This window comes from Saccopteryx leptura, chromosome 5, assembly GCF_036850995.1.
Source record: "Saccopteryx leptura isolate mSacLep1 chromosome 5, mSacLep1_pri_phased_curated, whole genome shotgun sequence".
NCBI lineage: Eukaryota > Metazoa > Chordata > Mammalia > Chiroptera > Emballonuridae > Saccopteryx > Saccopteryx leptura.
This window is the reverse complement of record NC_089507.1, coordinates 35,994,352-36,016,174: the sequence shown is the minus strand read 5'-3', so window position 1 is coordinate 36,016,174 and position 21,823 is coordinate 35,994,352. Positions and strand designations below refer to the sequence as shown.

The following is a 21,823-nucleotide window of genomic DNA, read 5'->3' as shown; positions in this document are numbered from 1 at the left end:
GACTTGGCTCTGACTGCACACTCCCGCTGTGGCCTGGCACTACTCAGTTCTGTCAAACAAGGATAATAGTACCCACTCTAGAGGGTTGTAGAAAGCATTCCATGGAGGTGGGTGAAATGAGTGAAGGGGATCAAAAAGAACAAACTTCCTGTTACAAAATAAGTACCTGTATTTCCCCAAGTATAAGGCACAACTTAATTTTGGGGCCCTATATTTGAAAAAAAAAAGTATTACATAAAGTTATTAAACTCAAGTTTTATTCATCATAAAATTCATACAGCTCATCACTGTCAAAACTCCCAGCCATTAGCTTGTCTTCATCTGTGTCTGATGACGAATCACTGTCAATAATGAGTGCAAAAACAAGCACAAAAAAGCGGGAAATGCAAGAAAAAAAAATCTACCACCAGCCCTGGCCGGCTGGCTCAGCGGTAGAGCCTAGGCCTGGCGTGTGGAAGTCCCCCGGTCAGGGCACACAGGAGAAGCGCCCATCTGCTTCTCCACCCTTCCCCCTCTCTTTTCTATCTCTCTCTTCCCCTTTGCAGCCAAGGCTCCACTGGAGCAAAGTTGCCCAGGGCGCTGAGGACGGCTCCATGGCCTCTGCCTCAGGTGCTGGAATGACTCCAGTTGCTACAGAGCAACGGCCCAGATGGGCAGAGTATCGCCCCTGGTGGGTGTGCTGGATAGATCTCAGTCAGGAGCATGCACACCATGATGGCTATAGTTAATAATACAGCATTGCACATTTGAAAGTTGCTAAAGAGTAGATCTTAAAATTTCTCCTCCCAAGGGGGACCAATTTGGGAGGGGGAGTAACTGAGAGACTGTGTAAAATGATGAAGGTTAACTAGACTTATTGTGGTGATCATTTTGCAACTTACACAAATATGGAATCGTTACGCTGTACACCTAGAACAAATATAATGTTATGTTAATTACATCTCAATTTAAAAAGTTTTAATTGAATTTATTAGGGTGACACTAGCTAACATATATATCAGTTAAAAAAAAAAAAGACTTCAGGCCTGACCAAGAAGCGGGCAGTGGATAGAGTGTTGGCCTGGGACACAGAGGACCCAGGTTTCAAACCCCATGGTCAGTAGCTTGAGCAAGAGATCACTGGCTGGGCTGGACGCGCCCCCCTTCCCTACCCCTCAACGCACTTATGAGAAAGCAATCAATGAACATCTAAGGTGCCACAACGAAGAACAGATGCTTCTATAGCTCTCCCTTTCTGTGTGTCCCTGTCTGTCCCTCTCTCTTTCTCTCTCTCTCTCTCTCTCAAAAAATAAAAAGCTTTTGTGTAAGTGAAGTCTATTCCAAGCTCAGGGAGGGTGCTGCGTCAGTGATTGTTTCGTTATTGATGGGAGGAAAGGAGCCATGTAAAGACATCAAGGAGGTAGGATCTACCAGGTGTCGGGACAATTACTGGGGATGGGTGGGAGTTTCTAGCAAGAGCCAGCCTTGGGCCTGACAGCTGACTGCGGGTGCCGATGGCGCCGACAGAGGAAGGGACTGCGAGGAGGAAATAGGGCTGCACGGCTTGAGTGCCTTGAGCGAGTGAGAAGCCACGAGCGAAGGGGCGGAGCAAGCGGAGGAAAGAGAAGACTGGAGGGGAGGTCGGCGGCGAGAGGTGAGGGCCGTGCGGCGCCGGGGCCGCGGGGCAGGGCGGCCGGGGGGCGGGCAGCGGGCCCGGTGCAGCCGCGGCGGCGGGGGGAGACGTGCCCGGCTCTGTGCACCCAGGGCACGCGCGCTAGGGATCCTCCTCTCGCAGGTGAGGCCGCCGGGGTGGCCGCGGGAGAGCTGGTGAGGAGGTGGCCTCCTTTGGCCGCTCTATTCCGGGGGTTCTCAGGGACCCGGTTCCTCGCAGATCGCTCGGGCTGCGCAGATCGGCATGGCCGCCTGGAGTCTCTCTGCCAACTCCGCTCGGCCCCGCTCCGCGACCTGGCCAAGGTTGGGGCTTGGGGTGTGCAGGCGGCCTTTGACTGGAGGGTGGCGGGGGATTCCGGCGACTGATTCTGGGCTTAGCCCCTCCGCCCACCCGAGAGCGTAGTGGCCCCTGCCGTTGTCCCTCCGACCGCGCGCCCCGCCCCCACCTGCTGCGCACCTGCCTCCCCCTGCCCACCTATTTCTGTTCCTCCTCCTCCCTCTCCACCCCCCCCCCCCCCCCACTAAAGAAGCAGAAGGACCACAAACCAAACACAGGTGTGGTGGTGGGAGCTGCACCTGGAAGGCAAGACCCTCAGAAGGTTTGCTTACTCTGGACTGATGATGGTTTAGTGCAGCGGACCTGACCACCAAAGCTGAGATGTGTATCTTTGCTTCTTGATATAAGGCAATGGTCTAACCCTAAGCATACACATTCCAATTTGGCCTTAGGCTAGCAAAGATTTCCTGGAGATATTCAAGAAATGAGGTGCCCAGGTCCACTCTGACAGCTGCCCTTACCGCTCACACACTCCCTGTGCCCGCGGCTGGGTGCAGAGCTGGGGCTTAGGGACCTCATCCTTCGCCCTCATCCCTCATCCTTCGTCCTCATCCCTCATCCTTGCAACAGCCCCTCAAGGTTGCTTGTCCGTTACACCCACTTACCAGGTGAGAAAATTGAGGCACAGACCTATCAAGTCATTAGCCCCAAAGCACAGGGCTGGCAAGTAGAGACAGGATCTGAATTCAGGTTTTTCTGATTTCAGGCCTGTCTGCTATAGGGTATCATGCTATCTCTACAATAATATTAGGTACCTAGGGTGAAACTTGGTACAGGTAAGGGCCCCCTTGGCTCATGGGTCTGACAGTTTAGTAGGAAGCAGAATTGTGTGTGAAAAGATACTCATTTTGCAGGGAAATCAGTGGTAGTCATGGAGTCCAGGGCTGCAGAATGCAGCGGCCATTGGCCAGGTGGGGACGCATAGTCCACCCGGACTATGTCCATCACTGCCAAGTCACTTTTCTGAGGCATGTGACACCAATGACTCATTCTTCCATTCATTCCCTCCCTTCTGTGCTAGCTATTCCTTTTCAGTCATTTCCTTGATTCTTATGCTGGGGAGTCCATCACCCTTTATACGATTGAGAGTCTTAGTTTTTGATGTCTCAAATCTGACCAGAGAGACTAGACCTTTCTTCTTCCTCCTTAGCACCCTGGCATAGCTCCAGGGAGCCCTTGACATGTTGTGTCACTGCTGACTTGTTTGTCTTCCCTTTTATTTCTTTAGACACTTATATTTATTGAGCCCCCCTAAATATGAGCCCCTAAGCTTCTCTATGATTTACTGTCTTCCCTTTTAGACTGAATTCCTTTAGCACAGAGTGTGCCTTATCTATTATATCCCCTGGCCTAGCACATATAGACACTCAGTAAATATTTGTGTAGTTAATGGCCTTGTAATGCACTGCAAGTCTTTTTATGGCACAAGTTATAGGCAGTAGAACATTTCATATTCGTGCATGTGTTGGTGGGGGAGAAGCATTAGGAAGTAAGTTCACAGGTGGTTGAGTATTAAGACTAATGACAAAATGAAAGCAAGTTTTCCAAATGGGTGAGTTGATATTAAGGGTGTTTTAAGGTTGAGGTGAATATTCAGTCACAGCACGGTGACTCTCTTCTACTTTTCTTAGACATCAGGTCAATCGGTGAGCTGAGTCCACTCGGCTAGAAGAGACGTGAAGACAGAGTCATCATGGCATCAGTGTCGACTCACGGAAACCACGATAAACCTCACTTGCCACCACTAAGCAAGCAGGTATATTTTTAGTTTGCCATCCAAAGAGGAACATCATATGGGACTTGCCTTAAACTTCATCCTTGACCAGTCATCTTTTTTGTTGTTGGATGGGTTCAGGGAAAATGGAATGGAGAAGAAAAGTGTGCTTTTGACTACCTTGAAAAGCACCTTTAAAATTTTTATTTACAAAATCCCTTCTTTACTCTTCCCTATTTAGCATCCAGCTTAACCAACTCTTACATAGGCTATCAGTGTTGAAGAGGTTTCCCCAGACCGAGCAGGACCCTTCACTGAATCGAACAGAATGATACATGATGCCACTTTTTACATTTTTTGTTACAAAGGCTAACCTTAACTAAATATGTGTGGCTGATAGATGTTCCTGTTCACAATAGCAGAGCCCTTAACTACTAAATTAGCCATCAGATTGAGAACCCAACTTTTCATCATGTTGAGGATGAATACTGCATGTTCAGGAACACATAAATGAAGAACAGAGAACAGTATTGTGAGGGGTAAAGGAAGTTCTTGCTCTCTGGGATCACTTTTCAAGTTAAAAATAGTTTATGGAGGAGGTGATGTTTAAGGACAAAGTTTAGGTGAGCCAAACGGACAAGTGATATCAAGTCACAAGGAGAAGTATTTAGTCACCTGAGTTGCCTTTGTGAAATGGAGAGCCATTAAACATTTAGGGTTTTATAAAGGAGGATCTCCAGACCTCCTCTGGGGAGGCTCTGCAGGAGCTTCAATTTTGACAACAGGACTCAGTTACTATGATATTTGAGGCCCCTGTCCCTCAGGGGTGTGTGTGTGTGTGTGTGTGTGTGTGTGTGTGTGTGTGTGTGTGTGTTTGGAGGAGGGGAGGAAGGAAGGTGAGTGGAGAATGAAAACAGCTCCTCTGGCCACTGAGACTCGCCTGTCCGCCACCTTTGTGCACTGCGCTGTGAGGACCTGTAGAGAAAGAAGGGAGAGGTCGCCTGCTTGCGTTGCTTGTAGAGCTCTGAAGGCGCAGGTGCCACAGGGCTCTCCTGCCTCGTTAACACATGCAAAGTGCTTCACACAGTGCACCGCCATGGGAAAGTGCTCGAGAAATGGTAACCATCATTCACACTGCCGTCTGCTACAGAGTTCCAAAACCAACATAGGCAAATCAGCAAGGTGAAATTTAAAAGCCAAGGACCTGCATCTCAGCGGGAAAAACACCAAAACTCTAAGAGGGACTTGGCAGAGGACCTACATAAATAATTCACAAATAAGGAAATACTACTGTGACTTTTTAGTAAGGAATAAATTAAAATGAATGAGGTGCTCTCTCTTCTGAGAACACCTCTCCCTCCCCCCACTCCTTCGCCTCTCCCTCTTCCTTCTCCTCTTCCCCTCTTCTTCCCCCAGGTATGTTTTCCTTGCCCCCTCATTCTCCTAAGCTCTAAGGGTCCCCATGAGACTTAAACCACGGAGCAGTGGGAGCGGCAGCTTCGCCCGGGCTAACCCCTGAACCTGCCTCCAAGGTCCCCTTTGCTCTTTCTTCCTGCACGGCCAATAAATTCTTCTGCTTCAACAAACAAACAAACAAAAACAATGAACCACCCACAGAATGGGGGAAATTATTTGCAAATCATTTATCTGATAAAAGTCTAGTATCCAGCCTGACCAGGTGGTAGCGCAATGGATAGAGCGTAGGACTGGGATGAGGAGGACCAGGTTCAAGACCCCAAGGTTGCCAGCTTGAGCGTGGGCTCATCTGGTTTGAGCAAAGTTCACCAGCTTGGACCCAAGGTCGGTGGCTCGAGCAAGGGGTTACTCGGTCTGCTGTAGCCCCACGGTCAAGGCACATATGAGAAAGCAATCAATGAACAACTAACTTGTCGCAACGAAAAAACTGATAATTGATGTTTCTCGTCTCTCTTCGTTCCTGTCTGTCTGTCCCTATCTATCCCTCTCTCTGACTCTCTTTCTGTCTCTGTAAAAAAAAAAAAAAGTCTAGTATCTAAAATATATACAGTGTTCTTACAATTCAAAAACAAAAAGACAAATGACTCCAAAACAGCATGTGACAAAATCTAACAAATATCTTCTCATGACTTAAAATAATCAACAAACTAGGACTAAACCAGATAAAATACATTTATAAAAATTAAAGGTCTAGAATAGGCAAATACACAGAGAAAGCAAGCAGATTAGCAGTTGGCTTCGTTCTGGATGGCTAGGGAGGAAGAGGGTGAAAATTAAAGTATTTTCCTGTAAGGTGCTGAGAATCTAAAATTGATTGCTGTGATGGTTACAAATACCTGTGAATATTCTAAAAAAAAAAAGTTGAATTACACACTTTAAATAATAAATTCTATAATAAGTAAAAAAAGGGGGAGGGGACAAAGGATTTGAATAGCTATTTCTCCAAAGAAGATATAAATATCCAAGAAGCAAACGAAAAGGTGCTCAATGGCATTAGTCATTAAAGAAATGTAAATCAAAACCACAATGAGATAGCCTGACCAGGCAGTGGCGCAGTGGCTAGAGTGTCAGACTGGGATGCAGAAGACCCAGGTTCAAAACCCCAAGGTCACCAACTTGAGCATAGGCTCATCCAGCTTGAGCACAGGCTCACCAGCTAGAGCAAGGAGTCATTGGCTTGAGTGTGGGATTATAGACTTGACCGCATCGTTGCTGACTTGAGCCCAAAGGTCACAGATTTGAAGCCCAAGGTTGCTAGTTTGAGCCCAATGTTGCTGGTTTGACAAGGGGTCGCTCACTCTACTGTAGCCCTCTGGTCAAGGCACATATGAGAAAGCAATCAATGAACAACTAAGTTGCCACAACAAAAAGCTGATGCTTCTCATCTCTCTGCCTTCCTGTCTGTCCATCTCTATCAGTTCCTCTCTCTGACTCTCTCTCTCTGCTTCTGTCAAAAAAAAAAAAACACCAAAAAAAACCACACACAATGAGATATTAGTTTATACCCACTAGCATTGCTATAATTAAAAAGAAAAACCAAACAGAAAATAACAAGTGTTGACAAGGATGTGGAGAAATTGGAACCTTCATACGTTGTTGGTGGGATTGTCAAATGGTGCAGCTCCTATAAAAATAGTCTGGCATTCCTCAATTAGTTAAGCATAGCATTATTATATGGCCTAAACTAAAAACATGTTCAAACAGAAACTTGTACAGGAATGTTTATGGCAGCTGTGTTCAGTCTAGCCAAAAGGTGGAAACCACCCAACAATTCATCAGTAGATGAATTGGTAAACAAAGTGTGGTATACCCTTGCAATGGAATACTGGGTCATAAAAAGGAGTGAAGTACTGATACAGGCTACAGCATGGAGGAACCTTGAAGACGTTATGCAAAGGAAAAGAGGCTAGCCACCGAAGGTCATCTGTTGCAGTGGTTTTCAACTGCTGGTCTGCCAGAAATTTCATGCAGGTGCACAAAAGAGTTAACCACCCTGATGTTGTATGGAGATTACAGATGTGGGTCAAGGTCTGGCATGAAATTTCTGGCAGACTGGCACCAGACTGTGGACTGGCGATTGAAAACCACTGATCTATTGTATGATACCATTTACATAATATATACAGAATAGATTAATCCATAGAGACAGAAAGCAGATTAGTAGCGGCCGGGGAAAGAGGGGGAGCTAAAAGGAAGAGAAAATGAAGAAGAGAAACTGCTTAATAGATTTTAGGTTACTTTCTGGGGTGATGTGAAAGTTCTAGAACTAGATAGTGATGATGGCCATACAACCTTGTAGATGTACTTAATGTCGCTGAATTGTGCACTTTAAAATGGCTAAAGCAGTAAATATTATGTTCTGTTTATTTTATCACAATAAAAAATTAATGAGCCAATATGTAACTAAAGGACCAGTTGCGGGGATTGATCACCTCAGCGCTAGAGAAGAAAGGGCCTTCTGGCTGAAGAATATGTAGAGATGCTCAAACACGTTAGTTATCAGAGAAATGCAAATAAGACAATAAATTATTACTTTATACCTATTACACTGCCGAAATTTAGAAAACTAGGTAATGCCAAGGTTAGAAAATCCTTTCTCTGCTCTAACCTGCTCGGAATCGAGCTTAAGTGGGCTTGCGCAGGCTCAGTAAGCCTAGAGGAGCGTCAGGCACTGCTGTTGGGAGTGCGTCTGGCACGGCCGCGGGGAGAGCAGCGTGGCAGGACTTAGACAAACTGGAAATATGCGTGCCTATATTTTACTTCTAGATGCATATCTACAAAATGTTCTCACTGGACCTGTAGCAGACATGTGGTAGTGGGGACTTGAATGCATCCTGGAGAATTATGCAACAGTTAGGAGCCCAGGACTAGATGAATATAGTAAAGGGGTAGATTTTAAAAGCATAGAGTTGACTTGAAAATATTTTTTAAATCAAAATTAAATACATAAAACAATTTCATTTACATTAAAAAGATAAATGAAAAAAAGATGTGCACCCAAAACAATGAACATTTTGTATGTATGATGCATGCATCATACATAGAAAAGATTCACATTAAACACCTGGCATGGCAGTGATGGGCAGAGGGGAATGAGTGTAGAGAATGTGGATAAGAATGAGTGAATAGTACATACATATTGTGTGGTGGCACAGTGGATCAAGTGTTGACCGGAACGCTGAGGTTGCCAGTTCAAAACCCTGGGCTTGCCCGGTCAAGACACATACGGGAGTTGATGCTTCCGGCTCCTCCTCCACCCCTTTTCTCTGTCTCTCTGTCTCTTCTCTAATATGAATAAATAAATAAAAATAATTTAAAAAACTTTTTTTAAGTTAAAAAATAGTACATACATATCTACAACAGAGGAAAATCATGAAAGATGAAGTGCAGACAATCAATAGCTTATCAATGTGATAATAAATACTGTAGAACTAATAAAAATAATTATATCAAAGTCATCAATAATTTTACCAGAAATTATATGCAGACCACTTATAAAATATGTTTTTAAAAATCTGTCAAGAAAGAAAGGAAACTATGTAGAAAAATGCAAAGCAGCCTGCTGATGAGTTCATAGCTTAAAATGCATACTGAAGCATGAGTAGGCAAATCAGCATGCAAGTCTGGAAAGGCAAAACTTGTAATCCAGTGCTCGCAGTGTGAACCCAGGTGTGTAGATAGTGTACTGTAAGGGAATCTCTTCACCCAGGAGGCCACACTGAACTGGTTCTGCAGGAAACCAGGTAGGCAACAGGGGTGGGTAGCGGTGCAGGAGTCACAACTACACGGACAAAGGCTGGAGGTGGGGAAGAAAATGTGGCCTCAGCAGGAATTCTTTCTGACCAGATATCTGCTCCATGCTCACTAGTCAATGAGTCACTCTTTGCTTCTCCAACTGGGATTATTTCCTTGGTTAAATCTATCCAGTTTTCCCAGCTGGAAGGCTCCCGCTGAAACTGGTCATTGCACTCTGCTGGCAGCCAGCACAGGACGACGTGCCACAGGACCAGAGTGGAGAGATCATCATGCCCTCCTCCAAGAAAACAGCAGATGCCTTCCTGATTATTTCAGTCGACTCACCATAGAACTTTCCTTACAGAGCCTGTTGTTTTGTCCAAAATCAAAACTGCACATCCACAGAGAGGAGATTTCAAAGATTATCAGAGAATGTCAAGAAGAAAGTTTCTGGAAGAGAGGTAAATTGCACCCCTCTTAACCTGTGTTAACACTATCTGTGCTGCCATAAACTGCCTCGGTATCATATTAGAATTATTTGTTAGATCTAGTTTTGAGCAGGGACTTTGTATAATTCCTTAAAGAACTTTGATATCTGGCCTGTTTCAAGTTTAAATCCTTGTTGAGACCACTTTTAAGGGCAGACATAATATCTGATTCAGAGCACTTTGCCGCAGCAAAAAGGGACACATGCCTAACACTTTCCTTCATGTGACCCAGAACGTGTAATGAGAGTGTTATTTAGAATTTCTTGAAAGAGTAAACCTTCCTAAATTCCACTAGATTCTAACATCATCGAATTCTGAAATAAGATCAGGTTTACTGCTTCACCCTGAGCCAGGCACAGTGCTTCACACATAGAAAGTACCTATCCAGCATTTGTGGCATGAATGGAAAGTGGCAGCATCCACTAATGTTTCTCTTACAATGTCTCTGAAATAACCTTTCCTGCTACAGCGTTTCCTTTCTCGGCCTGCCTGACAGGAATAAGACAAGGATGTCAGTTCACGTTGTGCTTTAAGGTCCCTTCCAATTTAGAAAATTCATGATTTGTCATTTGAAAGTGTCATATAAATCTAGTTCCCAAATTTGCCACATTGCTGACATAGGGATAATTTTATTTTGAAATGCTCATTTTGATTTCTCAAATTATTCAATTCAGTATCTGTTGTTTTGGAAGGAACACTTTAGAAGTTGATACTCATTATGTGTTACTATGAGATACTCATTATGTGTTACTATGATGATTGATTGTGCGCCTAGCAGTTCATGTCTTTTCTGACAATCTATGAGTAAGTAATGTAATTAAGCCCTAGTGGGCTAAAATTTCAATATGACCATCAGGTAGATTTGCTGACCATTAGGTAGATATGAGTTGAAAAATTGGTTGCTATTTAATTTGTCTTTGTTGCTAGGAAGAGCTAGATGTTTATCACTGCTCTCTGCTTTTGGAAGAAGTCATTTGACACATTTTGACAGAGCTAGAAACTGCCTTTGCCAGAATCATTTGCCTGCTTTAAAAACCACAGCTAAACAGCGCCTGTGTTGAACATGACTGTAGTCATCTTGTAATCCTCAATTGTGCAACAAAATGTCATGAGAGACAAAAGCAGAGGACTGTCCTCAATAGGATAGGCAGGAGTTTATTATACTGGTTTTTTTACTTTTATGTCAGATTGAAAATTTCAAAATATATATGTAAAGACAACTCCCAAATTCAACAGCTACGTGTCCACACACACAGGCATCGATGCCTGTGTGTGTGTGTCGTGATCAGAATCTGTGCATGGTGGCCATTCAGTAAGAGTAGATGTCAGAATTGGAGTACCATGGGGTTTAGGTTTAGATTAAAGCTGTATGTCAGGTTCAGTGCCTGGGGCAGACCCCAACAAAATTCATCAGGCGTTACTTAATATTTTTTATTGTTGAGTAAGTAAAACCACAAATGACTAAAAATGTCATTGCCAAGGTGGGTAAGAGAAGTAACTTAAGAGTTTCTTCCTGACTTCTAGGTGAGGTGCCTAGTTCTAACACACCAGTATTAACGGCCATTTTTGTTTTACAGCTCTGCCTTATTCTCTTATAAGCATGCTTGTTACCCAAGGACTAGTCCACCAAGGTAAGACTCAGCTTTTGTTCAGTGAATTGACTTCGGAGAGCCTAGCTTGTTGTGACCCTCCTGGCAGCTCTTTGTTACTTGGCATTTATTTTGTGGGGAAGGAATTATTTATGCAGGCGTTTGCCTATGTGCAGCATAAATCTACTTCCCCCATCCCTGAGAAAGATGTCCTCATCCCTGGAATGAGTGACCATGTTGAGTCACGTGACAGTGGGAAATTAAAGTTGCAGACGGAGAGACTACTCATCAGCTGACCTTAAAATAGATTATTCTGGATTACTGAGATGGGCCCAGTGTAATCAAATAGGTCCTTAAAAGTTGGATCAGACGACAGAACCCTAGGTATGGCAGCGTGAGAAGGACTATACCAATGCTGCTAGCGTGGAAAACGGAAGAGGAGGCCGGGAGTCCAGAGTCCAGGGATGTGGGCGGCCTCTAGAGGCTGGAAAGGCGGAGACTGCAGAGCCTCCAGAAAGGGATGGCGCACTGCTGGCACCTTGATTTGAGTCCTATGGTCTGAATGTTTGTGTCTCCCCTCCTCCCAGCTTCGCTTGTTAAAATCCTAAATCCCAAAGGTATGACACCCTCATCTTAGGCTCTAGCCTCCAGAACTGTGAGAAATAAATCTCTGTCATTTATAAGCCCCTCAGTCTTGTTATAGCAGCTTAGACTGACTCATCCAGGGAATCCCATTTTGAGCGTCTAACCTGCAGAACTGGAAGGTAACCAGTTTGCGTTGTGTTAAGCCTCCAAGTCCGTGGTAAGTTGTTCCAGCAGCCATGGGGAATGAGTCCAGTGCCTGTCTCTGTACCAGAGTCCCTGTGTCTTCCAGGGGGCTCAGTATTGGTTAGACAGATTATTCCCTTGACAAGGATGCTCCAGGGAGGAGGTAAGTGGTGCTGACATCTGTCAAGCTGTCATCCCTTGAGCCATTTGTCCTGGTCAGAGGCTGTATTTGCCCGAGGACGGGCACCCTAATTTGTACACAAAGCTTGAGGACTAGCAGCTGCCCTGCCTCTCCCCACACCACTTTGCCCTGCCCCTTAGGGTTTTCCACTTTACCTCTCTGTTCTTCCTTTCTTGCTTGTCTCCTTCTCACCAGAGAACCCATAGGCATCGCCTAGTTCCCAAGTAGCAAGAAGGCACCTGACCCTGTTGAAGCCCATTAAAGCGAATGCTGCTGATGACCAGGATATTAAAAAGAGTATTTGTAGGCCCTGGCCGGTTGGCTCAGCGGTAGAGCATCGGCCTGGCATGCAGGGGACCCAGGTTCGATTCCCGGCCAGGGCACATAGGAGAAGCGCCCATCTGCTTCTCCACTCCCCCCCCCTCCTTCCTCTCTGTCTCTCTCTCCCCCTCCCACAGCCGAGGCTCCATTGGAGCAAAGATGGCCCGGGCGCTGGGGATGGCTCCTCGGCCTCTGCCCCAGGCGCTAGAGTGGCTCTGGTCGCGGCAGAGCGACGCCCCAGAGGGGCAGAGCATCGCCTCCTAGTGGGCAGAGCATCGCCCCTGGTGGGCGTGCCGGGTGGATCCCGGTGGGGTGCATGTGGGAGTCTGTCTGACTGTCTCTCCCCGTTTCCAGCTTCAGAAAAATACACAAAAAAAAGAGTATTTGTACCCAGCAAACATGAGAGATGTTCTAGTTCTAAATATGGCCATGGCATCTAGGGATTGTTTTATAATATTAAACTTCTCAAACTTTGTCTCTTCTTGTATGTATGCAAATATACTTTTACAGGTTTGTGCATTAGTTTTCTATGACTATCTTAACAAATTACCACGGACATGGTGGCTTAAAACAGTGCAACTTTATTTTCTTACAGTTCTGGAGGTCAGAATTCCAAAATGGGTCTTGGTCTGAAACAGTGTCAGCAGGGCTGGGTTGCTTTCTGGGGCTGTTGGGCTTACTTTCTCTTTCCCATTTCTGAAGACCACCCACATTTCTTCTTGGCTCATGGCCCCTTCCTCTGTCCACCACTCCAAGTTCTTCTCATACTGCCATCGGTCTGGTTCTGTCTCTGAATCCCTCTTCTACATTCAGGGAGCACTGCAATTACATTGGGCCCATCCAAGTGATCCAGGATTATCTTCCTCTTTTTTTTGGGGGGGGGTGTTTGCATTTTTCTGAAGCTGGAAACGGGGGGAGAGACCGTCAGACAGACTCCCGCATGCGCCCGACTGGGATCCACCCGGCACGCCCACCATGGGGCGATGCTCTGCCCATCCTGGGCGTCGCCATGTTGCGACCAGAGCCACTCTAGTGCCTGAGGCAGAGGCCACAGAGCCATTCCCAGCGCCCGGGCCATCTTTGCTCCAATGGAGCCTTGGCTGAGGGAGGGGAAGAGAGAGACAGAGAGGAAGGCGCGGCAGAGGGGTGGAGAAGCAAATGGGCGCTTCTCCTGTGTGCCCTGGCTGGGAATCGAACCCGGGTCCTCCGCACACTAGGCCGACGCTCTACTGCTGAGCCAACCGGCCAGGGCCTATCTTCCTCTTTTAAAGTCATCTAATTAACCCTAATTACATTTCCTACCGTAATTCTCTTTGTTATATAATGTAACAGATTCATAGTTTCCAGAGATTGGGATGTAAACATCTTTAGGAGGCCATTATTCTGCCTACCATTGGTTGTAATGTTTTTATTGTTAAATTGTGGTATGTATACAGTCATGTGTCAAATAAGAATGTTTTGGTCAACAACAGACTGCATATACAATGGTGCTCCCATAAGATTATAATAGAGCTGAAATATTCCTCCTATGAACCGGTGACGTCATAGCCATGGTCACATCAAAGCACAAGGTATTTCTCATGTGCTTGAGGTGATGCTGGTGCAGACACGCCTGCTGTATGTTCTATACAGAACATACAATTCTGTATAGTACGTAATACTTGGTAATAAACAACTGTGTTACTGGTTTATGTAATTACTATACTATATTTTTTATTATTTTAGAGTGTAGTCATCCCACTTATGAAAATATTTGCCATAAAAGTGTGCCATGTTACACTGGCAGCATCCTCATACTCCTTGTGTTTACTGTGTGTCTTGATTGCATCACTTTCTCTTGAGCTTGATTTAATCTCATGTTATTTCATACAGTAACATGCTTTACGGGTCTGTACCCAGAAGCACTAGCTTATACCACACAGCCTAGGTGTGTAGGAGGCTGTACCATCCAGGTTTGTGTAAGTGCATTTAATGATGTTGATACAAGGATTAAATCACCCGATGCCGCATCTCTTAACGTCTCCCTGTTGTTGACTGACATGTGGCTGGTACTGTGAATCTCTCAGTTGAATCTCTGTGTTGAGTTATATACGAAGGGGAGGGGGCTGTGACTAACTGCTTGGAAATAAGTTGTTGGCTCCACCTTTGCCTTGATATCTTTAAACAAGTCTTGAAATGTCTGTTTCATGTATTAATGCTAACACTTGCTACTTTGCAAAAATGGCTATTTGATGAAGAGATTAAGCAAAGAAAAGAAACCTTACAGACACAGACAACAGTGTGGGGTTGTGGGAGGAAAAGGGGGTTGGGGGAGGTGGAGGAGGGTAGAGGGGGCATAGATAGTGATGGACGAGACTTGACTTGGGGTGGTGAACACAGTGCAAGATGTAGATGATGTTACAGAATTGTGCACCTGAAACCTGTATAACTTCACTAACCAATGTCGCCCCAGGAAATTCAATTAAAAATTTTTATTGGCGGGCCCTGGCCGGTTGGCTCAGCGGTAGAGCGTCGGCCTGGCGTGCGGGGGACCAGGGTTCGATTCCTGGCCAGGGCACATAGGAGAAGCGCCCATTTGCTTCTCCACCCCTACCCCCTCCTTCCTCTCTGTCTCTCTCTTCCCCTCCCGCAGCCGAGGCTCCATTGGAGCAAAGATGGCCCGGGAGCTGGGGATGGCTCCTTGGCCTCTGCCCCAGGCGCTAGAGTGGCTCTGGTCGCGGCAGAGCGACGCCCCGGAGGGGCAGAGCATCGCCCCCTGGTGGGCAGAGCATCGCCCCTGGTGGGCGTGCCGGGTGGATCCTGGTCGGGCGCATGCGGGAGTCTGTCTGACTGTCTCTCCCGTTTCCAGCTTCAGAAAAAGAAAAGAAAAAAAATTTTTTATTAGCTATTTGAGAGTTAAATTCATTCAAGAATTGAGTTACAAGTCTTTGAGGGTCATTTCTTCTGATTAAGGATCTGTGTATATCTTAAATTTTGAAGGTTTCTTTATACTTTATAAATCCTAAGAAATAATAAAATGAAATAATAAAAGGTTTATATGTTACTCCTTAGGTTATTTAGCAGCTAACCCAAGATTTGGATCATTGCCTAAAGTTGCACGTAAGTCATAGGAGTAAAAAAATTAATTTATTTTAAAAGGATGTTTATAGCAACAGGAGATATAAATGTCCAGGTTAACCAAATTGCCTGCATTGACTTTATGAAAAATCAGTCTTTATTTTTTTGCCACTTTACAGTTCTTAGTTCATTCAAAATCTGGGACTATTTAATACACCTCCCACAAACTCGGAGTTTCGTCTTCTTCCACTCGTAATGTGCAGACCTATTCTGTACAGAGAAAGTGCATTCCACTTCAGTCTACAACTTCATCCCCAGCAGGAGGAGCAGGCTGGAGATCTCTTCCCTGAGACGTTTCCTCTGCCTTGTGACCTCTCTCCCCTCCTGGCAGCATGGACTGCAGCCCCACAAACTCCCGTCCATAAAGAGAATTTCCTACCCAGTGATTTGGAGACTACGTACAGCCACAGCCTTGGTGGCCTCAGACATTTGTTTACGGGCTGGGCCTCCCTCAGGCTGCTTGCCTTGGGGTCACACCTTTGCTGCTTGTCCTGGCCCTTCTCCCACCAGATCAAAACTGAGGGAGAACGCTCTCCAGTTCCTAATCCTGTTCTTTACTAGGGAGCTTCACTCCCAGAGTGTTTGTGCATTGATTTATCATGGTTCTTTTAATATTAAAATTACTACTAGTAAAGAAAATTCTAGAAGATAACTAAGGGAGGAGATTCTAACCTTTGATATAATCTGTCTTTCTTAACCTTTTACAGTTGCTGGTATCTTGGGCTACGGCCTTGGAAAGGCATCCTACATAGGAGCATGCCAGAGTAAATTTCACTCCCTTGATGATCAGCTGCGTGGGGCTGGTTTTGGTCCAGGACATAACAGGTTTGTAATCTGTTTGAATGAGGGATTGTAATGAAGATAATTATAAAAGGTAAATAATAGATCATTCACCATTTATAATATTAAACAGTCTTAACATCCATATGTTGGGGAAAAACCTCTTTTCTCTCAAATTTTAAGTTGTTGCTATTCAACTTCACTAATAATCACTTATTATTTAACTTAGTTACCTATTTCATTTACTTAACAAATATTTGGTGAGTACCTACTATATTCAAGGCATTGTGCAAGTCTCAAAAGAACACTTTAATCAGCGGACATGGCTTCTACAATCATGGGGTAACCCCCTATTTAAACATGTTTCTTCTTCTTTTTCTTTGTGAAAGAAAGAAAGAGACAGGAAGGGAGAGATATGAGAAACATCAACTCATAGTTGCAGCACTTTAGTTGTTGATTGCCTTGACGGGGGTGGGGGATTGGAGGGGAGACTCCAGCCAAGCCAGTGACCTCTTGTTCAAGCCAGTGACCTTTGGGCTCAAGCCAGTGACTATGATCCCATGCTCAAGCCAGCGACCTTAGGGTTTTGAACATGGGACCTCAGTGTCCCAGGCTGGTGCTCTATCCACTGTGCGCCACCAGTCAGGCTTAAAGATTTCTCTACTGCAGTACTTTTCAGAGCCTTTACTATGTTAATATATATATAGTAAATTCTCATTAGGGGATGTAAGCAGTAGGACTCTGGAGTTAAAGGCATTGTCTCTTGCCTGAGTACCTGGGTTGAAAACCAGTCCTACTACTCACTAAATAAACTATGTAGCTTTGGAAAAGTTTCTTAAACTCTCTGATCTTGAATCTTCTCATCTGTATAAAATAGTGAGCAGAATTGTTTTTGTGGAATTTTGTAAGGAATAGAAATGACTATTTATGACAGCGCTCAGTAAGTAATAGCTCTTTCTATATACTATAGGACTAGTATTGAGGATGCATTTTACTAAAGGCCCTCACTTGTAACAGTGGATTCTATTGGAGAGGCAGCACAGTACTGTGAAATCAACATTGGATATCAAGATTATTGGCCTTTTTAAAAATAAAATTTGGTGTTCTCAAACCAAGAAACAGCTTCTATTATTTCCTTAAAAATTAGGCTTTTGAACTTCAGCATAGAAAAAGGTCTTTCATTAATATATAGCTTCCAGGACCCTGGCTGGTTGGCTGCTCAGTGGTAGAGCATTGGCCTGGTGTGTAGATGTCCCAGATTCAATTCCCAGTCAGGGCACACAGAAGAAGTGGCCATATGCTTCTCCACCCCTCCTCATTGTCTCTCTCTCTCTCTCTCTCTCATTTCCTCCTGCAGCCATGGCTTGATTGGTTTGAGCAAGTTGGTCCCAGGTGTTAAGGATAGCTCCCTGGATCCTCTACCTCAGTCACTAAAAATAGCTCAGTTGCAGAGCAATGACCCTGGATGGGCAGAGCATGGCCAGTACATGTGGGAATCTCTCTGTCTCCCCTCCTCTCACTTAAAAATAAAATAAAATAAAGACTATAGCTTCCAGTGTCAAAGCACAAACCTTTTTTTTCCTTTTCTCCTAGGCACTGCCTGCTCACCTGTGAGGAGTGCAAAATTAAGCATGGATTGAGTGAGGAAGGACGTTCACAGCCTTCGGCTTCCTAGACTCTGTATCTGTGGCTTTTAAACTTTCTTAAACCTCTAAATTTTAAACATTAAAAATTTTCAAGTTTACCTTAAAATAATAAACTTACAGTGGAACAGAAACATTGTGATTCTCTTTCTCAAATGAATTGAGCACTGTATGTTTTTTGACTATGTAAGGACATGGTGGGAGAATTCACACCCCCAAAAGAAATAATGTTGGCCTGACCTGTGGTGGCACAGTGGATAAAGTGACCTGGAACACTGAGGTTGGTGGTTCAAATCTCTGGGTTTACCTAGTCAAGGCACATACAGGAAGCAAGTACTACGAGTAGATGCTTCCTGCTTCTCCCCCCTCTTTCTCACTCTCCTTCTCTTTCTCTCTCTCTCTCCCCCTCTCTCCAAAAAAATCAATAAAAAAATAAAAAGAAAAAAGAACAATGTTGTATCCTAACATGCTTACAGTGAAGTAAAAGAATTTAAAAGTTCTCTCTCATTCTCCCCATCCACTTTTCCACTCTGCTCTAGTTCTGGGTTTTAAGACCACTTAGGACAGGAATGAAAGTGGAGGAACTTGGGAAGTCATGCCCCGAAGAAGAAAATCATCATGTATGGAGATAGAAGCACAGGGCAAGAAAGATCATTTCTTGTAGGTATGTGGAGTACTTTCTAAGATGTATTGGCCAAGATTTTCAACAATGAAAAATACGTCACTTGAGTCACAACATGAATCAACTGTCCTTTCCACGACCTCAATGACTTTATTCCTCATTAGTATGGTGGAGTTTTGCTTAACTAATTAGTACTCGCTCATAGTCAGCACTCAAGCACTGGATTTTTTTAATACACTGCTAGAGCCTACAGGGATAAACCAATGTCCCAAATGTTCCTTTTTTTTTTATCCCAAGGAACAGCTTATTATAGGAGGAATCATGGGAAGAATTAATTCATAGAGGAATACACATTTAGGGTCATAGGGAGCTCAGAAGCAGCCAATTCAACCCCATAAATTGGATTATCTACAGTCAGGTTTCTTGCAAGAAAAAAAAAAATAACAAAAACTACCCTGGCTTGATAGCTCAGTTGGGTAGAGCATTTTCCTAATATGCCATGGTTGTGGGTTCAACCCCTGGTCAGGGCACATACAATAATCAACCAATGAGTGCGTGAATGGTTGGAACAACAAATTGATGTTTCTCTAAAAAAAAAAAAAAAAGGCAATAAAAATTAAAAGAACAAAAAATCTCTTCTAATGGGGACCAATTTTATGGCAGGTTTAGCTAATATAATCAGCACTTTTCAAGCTGCTTGACCCTTAATGTAATCAGCAGCTTGATCCAGACAGGTGCCTGATCCACTCAACATCTCATCTGGTTGGAATCCTAATCTAATCATCTCAGGCACAATCAGCCGCTGATCTATAATCAATCCCGTAATATAGTCAGCTACTTCATCTAAGCAGCCACCAATCTACTCACCCCCTTAAATCAATCAGCGCTCTTCTGTCTTGATCTAATCAGCAACATGGTGTTGCATGCTGATCTATCTGATCAACCTTTAATTGTAATTAGCTGCTTAATTAAATGAAGCCTATCTAATCAAACACCAATTTAAATCAACTAATCTAATCATCTGCTTCAGGCGGTCACTTAATCTAATCGGTCCTGTGTGAACTAATCGACTGCTTAATCTGATGGGCCACTATTCACATCAGTGCCTTAATTCAGCACCTTTAACTAATCAACCATTTAATCTTATCTGCTCCTTGCACTAAGCAGCCACTTAATCCAAGCAGTCATTAATCTTATTAGTTTAATCTAGTTGACCAGCTTTGATCTCATCTGTTGTTGATCTAGCCAGCCACTAATCAACCACTGATTGGTCGCTAATCTAAGAGACACTTCAATCTAGTCACCACCTTAATCAAACCACTTAACCTTCAGGCACTGAACTAATCAGCTCCGTTGATCCAAAACATTATTTGATTTTCTTGACCATTAAACTAAAGAGCTCAAGTTGGCTTATTTGTTGATCTAATTAGTGATCTGCTCAATCCCTTATTTGATCAACTGTTTAATCTAATTGGTAATCAGATTCTCAACCTGATTAGCTGCGTAATACAAGCAACTGCTAATCAACTGCTTGATCTAATCATCCCGATCCAACCTGCCCCTTGCTTAATCTAATCCACCACATAGCTAGTTTGCTTAATCTAATCAGCCATGGATTTGATCGGTCCTTTATCTGATCACGTGTATCTGATCTGCCCCTTTATCTAATCAATTGGTCTAGCTAAGATTACTGGGCGTTAAGTGTACCACCTGGCTGTCTAAAATGAGACTAAAATTATTCCATTTTCCATGTGATTTGGATAAAATATACAGGCCTCAGATTTTTAAACCAGTGAAGGGTTCTCATATCCGAAAGTGGCTTCCAGGAAAAGATCAAATCTAAACTGGGGTAATGACTTTTTGTTCAAGACCTCAGAAAGATGAGAGTGCACGCATCATAGGACACTTCACACACACAAATGACCCTCTACATGTCTTAGAGGCGTGCCTTTGTAGATCATGCCAAGGTTTCCAAGAATCTTAGGGATGTTGTTCATCAGCTTCACAGGAAACCCAATATAGAAAAGGGACTGTTCCTTTAATGGATGGATTTCAATTGATGCTTAACAGCTCCACAGACTTAAAAAATCATACCAGTTTGGAGAGGGACAGTATAGAGGCCTTGGGATCCTTGATTTCTATGGGCAGGCTGAAAAAACTAGTTGGCTGCAAGCATGAGCTACCTTTAGGAAAAGGTAGGACAAGCCACAACAAACCCCTCGGGGATATGCCATAGCCCTAATCGAAGCTGGCAATATGAGCTGGCTCTACCTCAGAATTGCTGGCCAAGTGACTGGTGTGTGCCTTACATTTCATTTTGAATGGGATATCTAAGAATATTATGCCTAGTAAGTATTCAGGTTGAAAACGGCAAATTCTGTTCACAGGTCTTCAGATTTTTGCCCAAATGCCTCATACATTCCTAGACCGGATTAGATGAGCTCCAAGATTTTGAGCTTTATAATAGGGCTCGAGTCCGAGTTCCGGGGAAAAGCTGAGTTGATTATGCACACCGGAGGGATGTGAATTACCTTGGCCAAGTGCTGGCGTGAAGATAGCTGCAAATCGTTCATCCTGCATATTCTTTAGAAAAACACGAGGGTAGAAGTCTTTCAGTCCTTTGACAGCCAGGCGTGTACAGAAATGTTACTGACTTCTGAGACTAGGTCGTCAATCAAGGGCAATGCTACTTTTAAAAACCTACTAGCTGGAACACTCATTCAAGAGCCCTAAGTGGTCACGCAAACAGTCTGACTGCTGTGAGCACACTGTTGAGAGGAGCCCATGCTACCCCGTGAAAAGACCACATGGCAAGGCCCCAGAACTAAAGGAGAGGGAAGGGGGCCCGGCCTGGCCCCAGCTGCTGTAGCCCCCTGCCCTGTCAGCTCCACCAGCACGACTGCAAACCTGAGACCAAGAGCCAAACCATTCAGCTGAAATCCTTAATTCCTGACCTACAGAAATACTAATAAATTGAGTTTTCTGACTTTCAAGAATCTTTATTTTTCAATCACAGTTGACATACATTATATTAGTTTCAGTGTACAACTCAGTAATTAGACATTATATAATTTACTAAGTGATCACTGTGATAAATCAAGCCAAGTTTTAGGATGACTTGCATTAACTCAAACACCAACTGAAACACTAAAGTTCTGGTAGAAATGTAAGTAAGAATTTAGATGAAACCACAACTTCATTTTCCAATCACCTACACAAGGAACAAACATAATAAAGACCAAGTAGTCCACTGAAATGTCCCAATTTTTTGAACATGACCACTCCTTTCTTTAAGGCATTGAGCCATTCACTGTAGGTTGATGAATCCACAAGTCACATTTATCGTATCACTATTAAATATTCAGAGATAGATGCCTTTATTTCCTATGCCTACAAAATGCC

General features: G+C 44.0%; 1 protein-coding gene across 3 annotated transcripts; it reads left to right on the top strand.

Moving 5' to 3' along the window:
• Nucleotides 1-1,426: 1,426 nt before the first annotated feature.
• Nucleotides 1,427-17,933, top strand: OCIAD2 (OCIA domain containing 2). Of its 3 annotated transcripts, none has more exons than XM_066384714.1 (7): nucleotides 1,427-1,633; nucleotides 3,619-3,743; nucleotides 9,277-9,373; nucleotides 10,978-11,031; nucleotides 15,311-15,358; nucleotides 16,084-16,201; nucleotides 17,750-17,933. In XM_066384714.1, exons 2-7 carry the CDS (start codon nucleotides 3,681-3,683, stop codon nucleotides 17,829-17,831), a joined length of 462 nt encoding a protein of 153 aa, XP_066240811.1. In that variant the 5' UTR covers nucleotides 1,427-1,633; nucleotides 3,619-3,680; the 3' UTR covers nucleotides 17,832-17,933. The 3 variants fall into 3 exon arrangements, with proteins under 3 accessions (XP_066240811.1, XP_066240813.1, XP_066240812.1); XM_066384716.1 differs by lacking the exon at nucleotides 1,427-1,633 and adding an exon at nucleotides 1,665-1,774; XM_066384715.1 differs by lacking the exon at nucleotides 1,427-1,633 and adding an exon at nucleotides 1,796-1,953.
• Nucleotides 17,934-21,823: the final 3,890 nt, after the last annotated feature.